At 33.8% G+C, this 13,354-nt stretch overlaps 1 protein-coding gene across 1 annotated transcript in view; it reads left to right on the top strand.

Annotated features, from left to right (window-relative positions):
- The window catches only part of LOC144957497 (ataxin-7-like protein 3), an 11,837-nt gene extending 282 nt beyond the window's left edge, over positions 1-11,555 (top strand). The window contains exons 2-12 of the mRNA XM_078888822.1: positions 640-755; positions 1,495-1,511; positions 2,148-2,316; positions 3,604-3,695; positions 4,270-4,362; positions 5,292-5,450; positions 6,772-6,797; positions 7,454-7,497; positions 8,439-8,507; positions 10,027-10,142; positions 10,902-11,555. Of these exons, the coding sequence (XP_078744948.1) occupies positions 640-755; positions 1,495-1,511; positions 2,148-2,316; positions 3,604-3,695; positions 4,270-4,362; positions 5,292-5,450; positions 6,772-6,797; positions 7,454-7,497; positions 8,439-8,507; positions 10,027-10,142; positions 10,902-11,146 (1,146 nt within the window). The 3' untranslated portion in view covers positions 11,147-11,555. The remainder of the gene's footprint in view (positions 1-639; positions 756-1,494; positions 1,512-2,147; positions 2,317-3,603; positions 3,696-4,269; positions 4,363-5,291; positions 5,451-6,771; positions 6,798-7,453; positions 7,498-8,438; positions 8,508-10,026; positions 10,143-10,901) is intronic.
- Positions 11,556-13,354: the final 1,799 nt, after the last annotated feature.

The raw sequence follows: 13,354 nt of genomic DNA, 5'->3' as shown, positions 1-13,354 counted from the left end.
AAAACCTTTCTCTATTATTTAAATTTTCACCTGCCGACTTAAGAAATGAATCAGTTATTGCTATTGTTACTGTGCAGTTACATCGTAATAATCGAATAATCGTAACCGAATGACTTTGTAACTTTGTAGGTAAGATTAAATTAAATTGATTAAAACAAAAAAATGATTCTAACATGGTTAAATTCTAACGATATGTGAGTATGTGATAACTTCACAGCCATAGCCATGTCGAATCCTTTTATATTTATAGTCTTTATTCATATTTGAGAATAAGGTATTTGATTGTTTATAGAGACATGTCTATGAATAACGGCAGCCTAGTGAGTGGTCGATTATAATAAAGATAATGATGAATTTGATTATAAAACGGCAACAATTACGATCTTAATTATTATGATTGAATCATTTAATACCTTTTAAACCACCATCACTGTCGACATCAACAATAAACATCACAAAATCAACCCATTCGGCTTCTTAATTGTCATCCTTGGCATCATCTTTAGCATGATAATAATGGTCATCATCATAATTTTATCTTATATATCCATTTTCAGCTTCTCTATTATTATTATCATCCTCATTATCATTATCACCATCAATAACAGATAAAAAACCCCAAAAAACTTATATTTTCAGGTCGCTTTGCAAAGTATAATGGAAGAGATTATAGATGAGGTTACCCTTGGTCTATGTTTTGAGATTCATCGTTCATGCAAAATTGGCTCCTTCTTTCTTGACGGAGGGGATGAAACGTAAGTAATAACCCAGTGAGAAAATACTCTGGTTTGTTGAGCTCTAAATATGAATGTCATTTGTCTGGTCCTGTTCATATTAATTCCTCATTGTTCATCACTCTCAGCCTTTTCATTTAGATTAACTTATCTAAAGATTAAAAATGTTCACAGTTGGGATTGATTATATAATAAAGTGAAATTGATATATTTTTATCTTGTTAGTTATTAAACAGTTCAAATACTGGTCATGCATAATATCATCATGATGATGTGCCACGCTCCTACTTCTACTGCATTGACAATCAAGGCTCTCCGCTCTATTCTTTCCTGCATTTTCTGCATCATTCATTTTAATAAAGCATCTTTTGTCACTGCCGGCCAGGTGCTCTTTTTCATCCAAATTTCCCATTGCTATCAAATTTTCCAACCCTTTCTTTCTGCTCATTATTATGCCCCATGAATTAGGCCTGTCTCTTTCTTATCTTCATCATAAACAATTATGAGTTTTCCGCCATCTCCATCACTTCCTTATTTGCCTTTGGACCTTCAGCATTCTTCTTTTATGAACCATAATTCATGGATAATAAAGAAATAGAAAATAAAAATAACAACCTTCTGTTCTCTCTGTGTGTATCATTGAATATTTTTATCTTGGCATTCTTTAATGAATATATATATATTTTTAGTACTGATTGAACTCATTAACTTCGTTATATAAGGTTTGCTTAATTTTATTTTCATTTACTCTTTTCAACAGGTCTGACACAGAATATGGTATGTAGAATGGAAATACATGATTATAAAAGAATAAATTGAGACACCACAGAAGTCAGTGAATAGTAATCAAATCATCAAATCTATAATGCTAATATGTGTGTATATATAAATAAATAAGGTCACTCACGTTTTATTTGCCGATACAATTGTTTCGATGTCCTCCATTTCATCAGACTGACGAAATGGAGGACATAGAAACTATTGTATCGGCAAATAACACATGAGTGACCTTATTTATTTATTTTTATATATATATATATATATATATATATATATATATATATATATATATATATATATATATATATATATGTAAAAACATTTGAAATATAATTAAGATGGTTTGACTTCTACAACGTTGTTATCGAGCGTTGCTCTCATCAGGATATATATATATAATCTGAATGTAGACTTGTCACAAAAAGGTCATCAGATTTGATTTGTGGGGAAAGGGAATTCAAGAAATAGGAGCTGAAAATTAAAATATGTTCTCCAATTCCCAACTGATGTGTGATAGTTACTTGTTTATCTGACTTCTTGACACGTGATGTTTCTATGTATCAAAAGAGAACAAATAATAATAATAAGGATAATTCTAAAAATTATTTACAATATGAATATTCTTACTTTCAGCCATCATTGAAAGACCTGGTGTGGATGTCCTTGGTCAAGTACCGTCCAAGAAAAACTATGAGTGTGTCTGCCCCAATTGTCAGCGCCACCTGGCTGCCTCAAGATTCGCCCCACACCTAGAGAAATGCATGGGCATGGGGAGGAATTCATCAAGAATAGCTAGTCGCAGGTTTGATGGATATCCTTCTTTATCTCTCTTTGTGGCTCTATTTTTTCTTTCACTGTTTCTCTCTCTCTTTCTCTATCTCTCATTTTTATCCTCCCCCCTCTCTCTCAGTCTCTCTCGCTATCTTTCTCTCTCCCTCCCTTCTTGATCCTTTTGTTTTGTCAATTTGTTTTTTAGATAAATATTTTGCTCAATAAAACCCTGTCATCTCAGTTGTAAAGTTTATATATACTAGTAAATTATAATGATATTAATAATGATAATAATGATAATAATAATAATAATAATAATAATAGTAATAATAATAATAATAATTATTATTATTATAATAATAGAACAGTGATTTCTTCTTAATTAATTGTTAATGATTGTCACCTTGTCAAAAAAAAAAAAATAAAGCAACATCAACAACAAAGTAAGAATCATTAAAATGTGGACCTTGCTTTTCATTAAGTGTTTTGATTAACCTTAAGTAAAGTCAATAAGTCAATTCAGCAAAATAACTGAATGTAGAAATCACGAACAACCTGCAATGGAGTCATGACACATCCAAGACAAACTCATCCAGTGAGTTCATGCATAGAAATATCAAAGGATGTTCCAAAACGACTCAGATCTATTGCTTCTGAGCACTTGTGTGACTTTATGCAAGTGTGTAATAGGATATGCATCTCAAAAAGATGTTGACATATTTGAGAAGACTCAAGAAAATAGAGGCGAGACCTATCGCTAATGATTTCTCCCTTTAGACAAAAACTGCAAATCTACAACAGACCATGAAGTAAATTGCAAATTTTCACAAGATTCATCACAAAAGCGTATTCGTTAACTCGCCAGAAGAAGTTAAAAACCACTAAAGACAAACAAGAGGGCATACAGTGAGATTCATCATATCCAGGAGTAGAACTAACACACATCTCCATTCTTTATTTCCATCCGTTATTTGTTTATTGAATCGGTTTCCTCTAGGCATTACAGAAACATAATATTTTTATTTATTAACTAGAATTGTGACATTATGTCTTAAGGATTAGTGTGCTTTTTTTACGTAACTTTTATAAATGTAGATTGTTATTTTGACCCATTGAGGTTTCTACATCACAATAAGAAAAAGAAGAAGAAGAAGGTCAACTCCAACTTTACCCCCCCCCCCCCCCCCTCCTCCCATAAAAAAAAAAAAACAACACAAAAAAACCAACAAAAAACAAACCAAAACAAAACAATCAAAAATAAACCACTGACTTTTTGATTTTTGATTTAGTTTTGCCTTCCGTTTCATTTTTATATTAGAATTGCCAACAACCAGAAACACGGGAGTGATGATAGTGGTCAAGATGATGAGAATGATAACGATTGGAATTATGCACCAGAATCTAAACGACGTGAGTAGACATGATGCATTCTTGTTTCATTGTATAAAATGATCTCGACGAAAATCACCTTTCAACTATTGTGATGTGTCAATTAATTCCCAGATTTTTAATAATTAATAAGACAATCAAGGTAATTAATCATCCAGCATAAAAAAAAAAGAGTTTTGCTAATTTTCTGTATGTACAGTATTTCATAAAGAAAAATAAAACAAACTAACTCCCAATAAAAGGGTTACAGGATTTTTACAATTTGAATCGACTTATTAAAAAAATATTTTTATATATTTTGTGTCTTTTATTTACATTCTCTTTTCATTTTCTTGAGGTTTTCATGTCTACATAATTATAAGAATACTCCTATCTTTAGCTCTCTTGTATTCTATAATTAAACCTGAACTTTTCTGTATGACCAATTGTACAAGACACCCTGTCTCCTGGGCAACCAATTGTTCGTTTACTTTTTTTTCTTTTTTTTCTGTTGTATAAAGTAGCCATTTTTTCTCATGGCTAGGACTGTATCTGGAACAAAACGTTGTAACCCAATGATCCTAAGAATGTTTCACTTCTTTTCTTCATTTTTTAGTTCGGAAGCTCAAGAAAGATAAGATGTCCAACTCTCCCAGGAATCGACGCTTGGCCAAGTTGAGGAATAATAATTTTAGAAAGCTGAGAAACGGTATTATGAATTTATGTCATATTCATTTAATAATAATAATGATGATAATAATAATAATAATAATAATAAAAATAATAATAATAATAATATAATAATAATAATAATAATAATAATGATAATGATAATGATAATGATAATAATAATAATGATAACAATAATGATAATAATAATAATAATAATAATAATAATAATAATAATAATAATAATGCATAACAATAATGATAATAATGATAATGATAATAATAATAATAATAATAATAATAATAATAATAATAATAATAATAATAATAATGATAATAATGATAATTAATTATGCATGCAAAGAGTATATCTTGATTTCTGTCAGTTTAATTTCTTAGTTAAAAATAAAGAATAAGCCAGACTCTAACTGTGTATTCAAAATTAGTTTCTTTGCTTGTAAGTCTAGTGCTCTACGAAATAATTTCTCTAGATCCCCTTTTGCAGTTTGATTTAAACATCTTTTTGAATAATAACGACCCTAAAAGATATATTCATCTAGAAGAAATGAAAAGGAAAGGTTGGTCTTTATGAGCTGATGTTTCTTACACATTTAAAATTAAAAATGCATGGAAGTTATCCAAAAAAAAAACCCCAAAAACCTTTTATACAGTGCAATATCCACTAAATGCATTCAAAGCACTTTACAGTATTTAAGATGTAAGACTAAACGTGATGCCGTTAGTATGATATTATTTTTTTTTACATTACCTTCGCTGTCCAGATACTCAATTTGCACCTGAGTACGGTGAGACAATGTGAGTTAGGAGTCTTTTCCAAGGACTCAACTTTGCACTGCCTATAGTGAGCTTGAGCCATTTACCTTCTTGTTTGAAAGTGAATGTCAAAGCACAAGACCATAAAACTGTACAATGAAAAAAAATCCTTGCTATTTTTCTTATTTTTATCAGGTGGTGATCATCACACAACTACTGCGGCTACTACTGCGACTCCTGCATCTGCTGCTGTCACAACTGCTGGTACCACCATTCCCACAACTGCAGATTTGGGTGGGATGGACTATACTGACATCCAAGAACATGTTCCAAATTATGAGACTATGACTCTGGGTAAGAAATCACATTTCTGATAGAATGTTAGAATAGCTTTTGTTGTTATGTTGCCAGTGTTCCATTTTGATTTTAATTCATGCCATTTTCAACCTTGATAAGTGTAGAATGAATATGTCTTCAAAGTTTTGGTTTGTTTTATGCCATTTTAAATTTTGATAAATGTAGAACGTGTCTTAAACGTTTTAGTTTATTTCATGCCATTTTCAATCTATATAAATGTAGAATGTGTCTTCAAAGTTTTGGTTTTATTTCATGCCATTTTCAATCTAGATAAGTGTAGAATGTGTTTTCAAAGTTTTGGTTTTATTTCATGCCATTTTCAATCTTGATAAGTGTAGAATGTCTTTTCAAAGTTTTGGTTTCATTTCATGCCATTTTCAATCTAGATCTAAGATAAGTGTAGAATGTGTTTTCAAAGTTTTGGTTTTATTTCATGCCATTGTCAATCTAGATAAGTGTAGCATGTGTCTTCAAAGTTTTGGTTTTATTTCATGCCATTTTCAATCTAGATCTAGATAAGTGTAGAATGTGTTTTCAAAGTTTTGGTTTTATTTCATGCCATTTCAATCTAGATAAGTGTAGCATGTGTCTTCAAAGTTTGGTTTTATTTCATGCCATTTTCAATCTAGATCTAGATAAGTGTAGAATGTGTTTTCAATGTTTTGGTTTTATTTCATGCCATTTTCAACAAAGATAAGTGTAGAATGTGTCTTCAAAGTTTAAGTTTATTTCATGCCATTGTCAATCTAGATAAGTGTAGAATGTGTCTTCAAAGTTTTACCGTGTTCAATGAGCTTTACAGTGCTTCACTTATTCCTCCATCAGGCCATATATGGAATTTAATTTCTATTTCTCATACACTTTTAAGAATTCTCAGGTTTTAGAAATTTTTACATTTCAATGCTCATTTTAATCAACTGATATTTTAAATCATTGGAGATTTTATGGCCAGATTTATTGAAAAAAATTACTTTTATTCGAGTATGGCAGAGTAATAAATTATTACTGAATAGCTTTCTCACCACCATAAAAGGAACATATTTTACTTTGTATTTAAATCATGTCACATAATACAGGTTAAAGGTCTTGGCATATGCAGAGACACTGTCACGATCAGATATTGTGACGTTCAACACATACAAATCACTTGTGGTGATCATGCGATTTCTTCTTATTTTTTTTCATTGTTTTTACATTTTTCTAAATGTGTATATTGAGATCTGTGGTTACATATCATGCATATGCTATACAATATACACACAAAATCATATTTATTAGAATAATAATTTTTTTTTCTTTTTTTTTGGTTCGATTTCAGAGGAGAGGAAAGCGTTGCTGCTCACAGTGAGTATAAACTGAGTTATTTACATTGCATTGCTCCCATTCTCAAGCTCTTAAGATAGAGATTGGACAAAATGGAAAATGAAATGAATAGTATATTTTGATAGTTTTTATTATGCCATTTTTATATCTGCTTATTTTTTAAAATGAAGTTTGAAGTCAAAATGAGGTGTCTTTAAAAAATAAGAAAATTACATTTATATTCTTTAAAACAAAATAATTGCATATTATTTTGCTTATTTATTTTAAGACTTTGCGATTCGTTTTATTATTCTTATTCTTATAATAATTACTATTATTACCGTATTATTATTATTATTATTATCATTATTATTATTATTATTATTATTACCGTATTATTATTATTATTATTATTATTATTATTATTATTATTATTATTATTATTATTATTATTATTATTATTATATTATTATTATTGTTATTATTATTTTTAAAGACAGCAAAATGTGACCCTGATTATTTTTCCTAATTAGAATGAATTAAAGGGAATGAATTAGATTGTTTCGGAAACTTGTACACTTGTCATTTTACTTATTCCTCATATGTGGAAGCGCTTTTTGTGTTCAGTCCTGAATGATCATGTCATTTTTACATATTTTTAAATTTTTTTTATCAATATCTCTTTTTTTCCCCTTCAGAAATGTGGTGTTATCTCTGAGATAACCAAGAAAATGTGTACAAGGTGAGTGATTGGCAAAACATTTGGTTGCAGGTTTCTTTCTTGGATTACCTTCAGGGTTAGTTTCCCTGTCCAATAGATGGAATGAAATTGACATCACATTGTTCTTAAACAGTCATTTTTATGATTAGTTCTCACTAAATTCTATCAATCAGACTACAAGCGTTTGAGGTTACACATATTTTTTGTTGTTGTTGTTGATGTTATATCTGGCTGGTGGATGTTGTGAGTATTTTACTTAACCACATAGCATCAATGTATTATTCTGACTTTTATAAAACAAGCCTTTTGTGACTTTGAAAATTAGTTCATGTATTGATAAGGATGGAACAGGTACAAGGATTTAAGGAGAAAAACAAAACAAAACAAAAACTTGAGTTTTTATATATCGCAATATCCTCTAAACATGCTCAAAGCACTTTGCAAGAGGTCTCTAGCCAATAGCAACACTTAACATATAGGATGAGACATAACACCTGTTAGGCGATATTACATTTAAAAATTTTCAATAGAGACAATGCTGTTATCCACCAGGTACTCATTTTGCCCCTGAGTACTGTAAGAGAATGTAAGTAAAGAGCCTTTTCCAAGGACTCAATTATGTGCTACTCAGAGCAGGCCTTGAACCCAGGACCTTCAGATCCGAAGGCGAGTGTCATACCAAAAGACCACATAGCCGCACATAAAAATAGTTCATTATTTATGTACGAATTGAAGAGTATCTAAGGACATAGGATCAAATGAGTGGCTAATTTCATTTTACCCAGTTTTGGATGGGAACAAAAATAAAAAAGACAACCCCAAAAACCAATAAAAAAATGTCATCTGTTTGTGCCTTAGTCTGGGTTTAAACATAAGACCTTTTGATTCATGTCTTAATTGAACCATACAGCTGAGCCTCTAGAATCCGGTATATTTACTCAACCTATACTGGTCTATTTCAGGTCCACAAAATGTGCCCAACACACTGACGAACAGCGGCGACAAGTACGACACTACCTATTACGACACAAGTAAGAAATAAGATAGGGTTAGAATTCAAAAACAAAAAATCTGAGATTTTGAAAGGGTCAATGTAATGGGCAATAATGATTTCTTGGTAATCTTCCGCAATTTTGTTAATATTATACACATAAAACATTTTTTTTTAAAATTACGCCCTTCCGCATGGCATTGTTTGATGCCATCACCTTGGCATTTAGCTGCTGACAGGACCAGGTGGAGATCCCTTGCATTGCCTCAAGTGCCAGCAGGCCCGGAGAGGATTGAGTGAGTGAGTGATCACCTTGGCATTCTATGAAGGAATATAGATAATCCATCAAGCAAATGCCTGATGTCAACAGGGATTGCCCGTGTTGTCCAAAGTGAGCAAATTTGGGGTTAATAAACTTGCCCAAGGAAAAGAAAGTGTCAAAGCGGGGCTCAAGCCTTGAATCTTTCAGGTTAGAGTGTAATGCCTTGACCACCCAGCCATCTCACATGGTTAGAAAAAAAAATAAAAAATAACCAGTTAAAATACCTGTGAAATGGGTAAGCATTATTGCTTATTCATTTCTATTTTCTTCATACAGTAGAACATGAAAGTAACGGACTCGGAAATAGCGAGAACTCGGAAATAGCGAGTACTCGGAAATAGCGAGTACAATCTAAATCCCCGTTTTTTTTTCTTATTTGAGTCAATAAAATTAGCATGCAAGTCGCGAGTATGAAAAAGAGGTCAACTCGGAAATAACGAGCATTTCCTGCCCCAGCCTAGGACTTCGAACGAAGTAAAGCAAAACAACAGACAAGGGCGATTTAAATATTTTTAGCCTAGCTTCTTTTCTTTTCTTTTCTTATTTTTCGTTACGAGTAATATTACATACCTAGTTGCCTAGTCGAGAGTACATAGTAGGCGAAACAAATTCGGGTGGGGGTTGGGTGTATGTGTTTGTGCGCGAGGTAAGCACTGGCAGCCAACATGAATGTCAACATGCCTCACTTCGCAGCATCGGTGGTCAGCGAGTCGCATTCGTTAACGAACGACACGATCAGCGAGAGAGGGGAGCGTGGAACCATCATAAATTTCAGTGGGTCAGTGATTGAGTGATGCGCTTGCTTACCTCATCAAACATGCCTAGTGCATACAAACACTCGCACACACACACACGCACACACATACACGAAATCTTGATGGAAATGGAAGGGGTGGATCAACTTCAACCTGTGGCCATCATTACGTAGTTAACGAAGGCCGTTCAACCCCGCCCTCACCCCACATTATCCACACACAGTCATTTGCACGCACGCCCGGCACACACGCACAAACAAACAAACACACACACACACACTGTTTTTCCATATTTTTGTACGGCCGAGTGACCTTTCCTGGCAACTCGGGAATAGCGAGAACTCGGAAATAGCGAGTAATCAGGAGTGGACCCGTCGAACTCGCTATTTCCGAGTTCTGTATAAATGAATGAACATTTATTGTATGCAAATGTATTCGTGTTGATTTTCAACAATGTCTTTCTCTCTTCCCCATATTGCCAGCCGTGCCCATGATCTAGAGGATATTCACATCGACATTGACACCTATGATGACGCAGAATCTCAATCTTTGAGGGAATCCTTGCAGTGGGAAGCTTCATCCAACTCATCTAGTAACAGTAAGATAATCTGGCATTTATGGCCATTTTCGATATGTTTAACTCTTTCAGCGCCATTGCCCGCACTGTGCGGCCAGAGCAGAATCTATTTTACTGGCCAAGGTAATCCAATCCAACTTTCTACCTCAGCACTCAAAGAGTTAAAAACAGAAAAAGAATAACTTTGAATCGGGAAAAACTAAAGATTATTATTGTGCTTTTGCAATGATGGGGGGGGGGGGGGGGGTCCTGATAGCTCAGTTGGTAGAGCACTCGCTTCACACGCAAAGGGACAGATCGATCCTGGGTGCAGTCGAGATTTTTTTCTGACCCCCAGCAGTGATTGGGTAGCTGGATCTGTTAGATCTAGTGGAAAGTACCTTGTGATAGACTAGCATTCTATCCAAAGGATAGCAAGCAATTGCTATTGTCTGTTTCACGCTGTAGAAATTGGGATAAACTCTGGCTCCATGGGCCCAATGGCTCTGAAGGACTACTTTTTAAAAACTTTTTTACAATGATGATGATAATAATAATAATGATGATAATAATAATAATAATAATAAAATAATAGCAAAAACAACAATAAAGAGTTCACTTATTGTTATTGCCATTGCTGTTACTTGCCCTTATCCTCTCTTTCACTTTCTCCGAGGGCTTCCTAGGAGTGCCTGTCATCTGATGATGCTGGATGCTGGTTTTCTATAGATATGCCCTAACCAGCCCAATTTCCTCTGCCATATATGATTATCATCTATTTACTCTGCTGATTTCCACCAGGTACCACCAGCTCACTGAAGCAGCAACGAACAACAGCCACAAGCACAAAATCATCAAATGGCAGCAAGTCTAGCAAGAGTAAAAAGTCAAAGTCCACCAAAACTAGTGTTTCCAATAATAGTAGTAGTAGTAATAATAATAATAATAATAGTAGTAGTAGTAGTCATAATAACAATAGCAGTAGTATTAGCCATAGTGTCAGTAAAGAAAGCATTTCAACAGTCAGCTTGTTTGATATACATTGATATCGTGTACGGATATTGTTTACTGTCCTATAACCAAATGGCAGGTGATTTGATTTGGTGTTGGCTGCTGCTCTGCCGTTGTTTTTGTAAACACAGTATATGCAATGTCAACCAAATAACACATACTGTGTTCTTCAATAACACGGCAGTGCTGGTATGGTCTCGATTTCATCTCCATAGACAGACCTGCCTACTTGAAGATAGGAAAAAATTCGTGGTTTTCAAGGGTAATAAATAACACAGTAGACAATATAGCTGTCTTTAACTCACTCAGCCCTAACACCGACAATCATGGTACAGTGCACTCTGGATACGTCGACGTTGCCTAAGTCGATTTTTACCCAAGTCGATTTTTTTTCTTGGTCCCTCCCCCTTCTTCCTATATAATATTAGTAAAAAAAAAAACAAACCTCCACATAAGTCGATGTCGCTTAAGTCGATGTTCTTATCACTCATGACTACAAAAAAATCACAAATAAACAAGTATTTCCATTGGTTAAAAAAGCTACCAGTAAGAATTTTAAGTGGTTAAGAATATCCGCGAACGATTGGCGCACATCGATGTGATGTAGGTGCTTTGCCTGACGTCCGTGTTCAATGTACATGAGCAGTATTGAATAACTTTAATTTCTCCATCTCAAATTTTACATTGTCGCAACTTCAAGTTCAAGATTTTTTTTTTGTTCTAATCCCAGGCCATCCTATGTAATGGCCCTCTTAATTAGTATCAATTTTATCAAGAAGAATTCAAGTCAAGTCTACAACTACAATGGCAAACCTATCGCGGAAAAGGAAGATTCGATGCATTTGGAAAGTTTGGCATGCGACAGAAAATCATCGCATAGGAAATTGGCATACCGGCTATTTCTGTCTCGACGATTTACAAGAAGCATGACCTTGACCTGGAGGCTCCTACCCTTCCGCTTTTCTCGGAATAATTTCACTTCATTGGTATACATTCCACATTCAAGGCAAAAATTCCGCTTTTCACCTTTCCCATCAAGGAAAATTTTTTTAAAAATCTCTAGCGAAAAAAAGTGAGCTATGGCTTATTTCGTCATCTCCTATGGTCAATCAACACACATTGTATGTCTGATTAGTCTCTTCAAAGTGTGTGCTGCTGATGTCGGATAATATTTTATGTTTGGGAGGGGGGTTGACCGAAGTATTATTATTATTATTATTATTGTGACTCCGATTCGTGAGGTCAATGACCTTGGTAATATTATATGTTGGCTTCAATCGGTAATAATATTATTTGAGTAGGGTCAGCTTCTTTCCCTATTTAATTTTAGCCCTGTGTCCGTGTGTTTGTGTGTGTGTGTGTGTGTGTGTGTGTGTGTGTGTGTGTGTGTATATACCGGCACGCGCGTTTGCTTGATTAGGTGTGCGTATGTGGGTGGGGGGGGGGGGGGGAGGAGGAGGGTCCTGATAAGGTTAAATCCATCCATTCAATGCTTTGCTCTCAGACGGCCAGGACTTGTGTGTTCTTTATTATTATTTGACCCCATTCTTAGTCTTTACACAATCTGTACATTTTTACACATTTTTTATTTTTAATCATTGGAGTACTTTTGGATTGTCTATTACATTTTCTGTTGCAAAGCATGTCATAGTCAATAACAATAAGTTGATTCGCTTTTTTAAAATCTCAAATTCCGATTTTTATGTATTCTGATTCCTCTATGGGGCTATTGGGGGTAGGAGCCTCTGATGACCACTACAGAGACAGCGCGATATGAAGGGACATACTTATTCTAGATTGGTTTGCTTTGTTCAAATGAATTTTTGCTCATTCGGTTACCCTCCGGTTAAGTTGATTTTCTGATAAGTCGATTTTTTTCTCGGTTCCCCTGGGCATCGTCTTATCCGGAGTCCACTGTATTACTTTCACCCCATCATTTTTTCCTTTTCTTGATTCTCTGAGTTACAAATTATACGCATATTTCCAATGCTACTGTTATCAATTTCTACATGATTTGTACTCGAGTCAGACCAATTTAACTTGTGAGAGTGGACAGCGCGTAAGTAGAGAGTTAGGGTTGAGTGAGTTAAAATTCACCAACTTGTCCTTAATAAATGAAAATTACGCTTTTAACTCCTTTATATGCTAGCTCTGGCACCAGACCTTCATTTTTCAAGAAGTTTTTTTAATTGAATTTAAATTCTATAAAAGGTTCTCAGAATGGAGTTTGAAAATTCGTAGTT

Source organism: Berghia stephanieae, chromosome 12 (assembly GCF_034508935.2).
Source record: "Berghia stephanieae isolate SIO BIC M18660-M18661 chromosome 12, UCSD_Bste_1.3, whole genome shotgun sequence".
NCBI lineage: Eukaryota > Metazoa > Mollusca > Gastropoda > Nudibranchia > Aeolidiidae > Berghia > Berghia stephanieae.
This window is presented reverse-complemented; position numbering and strand designations above follow the sequence as displayed.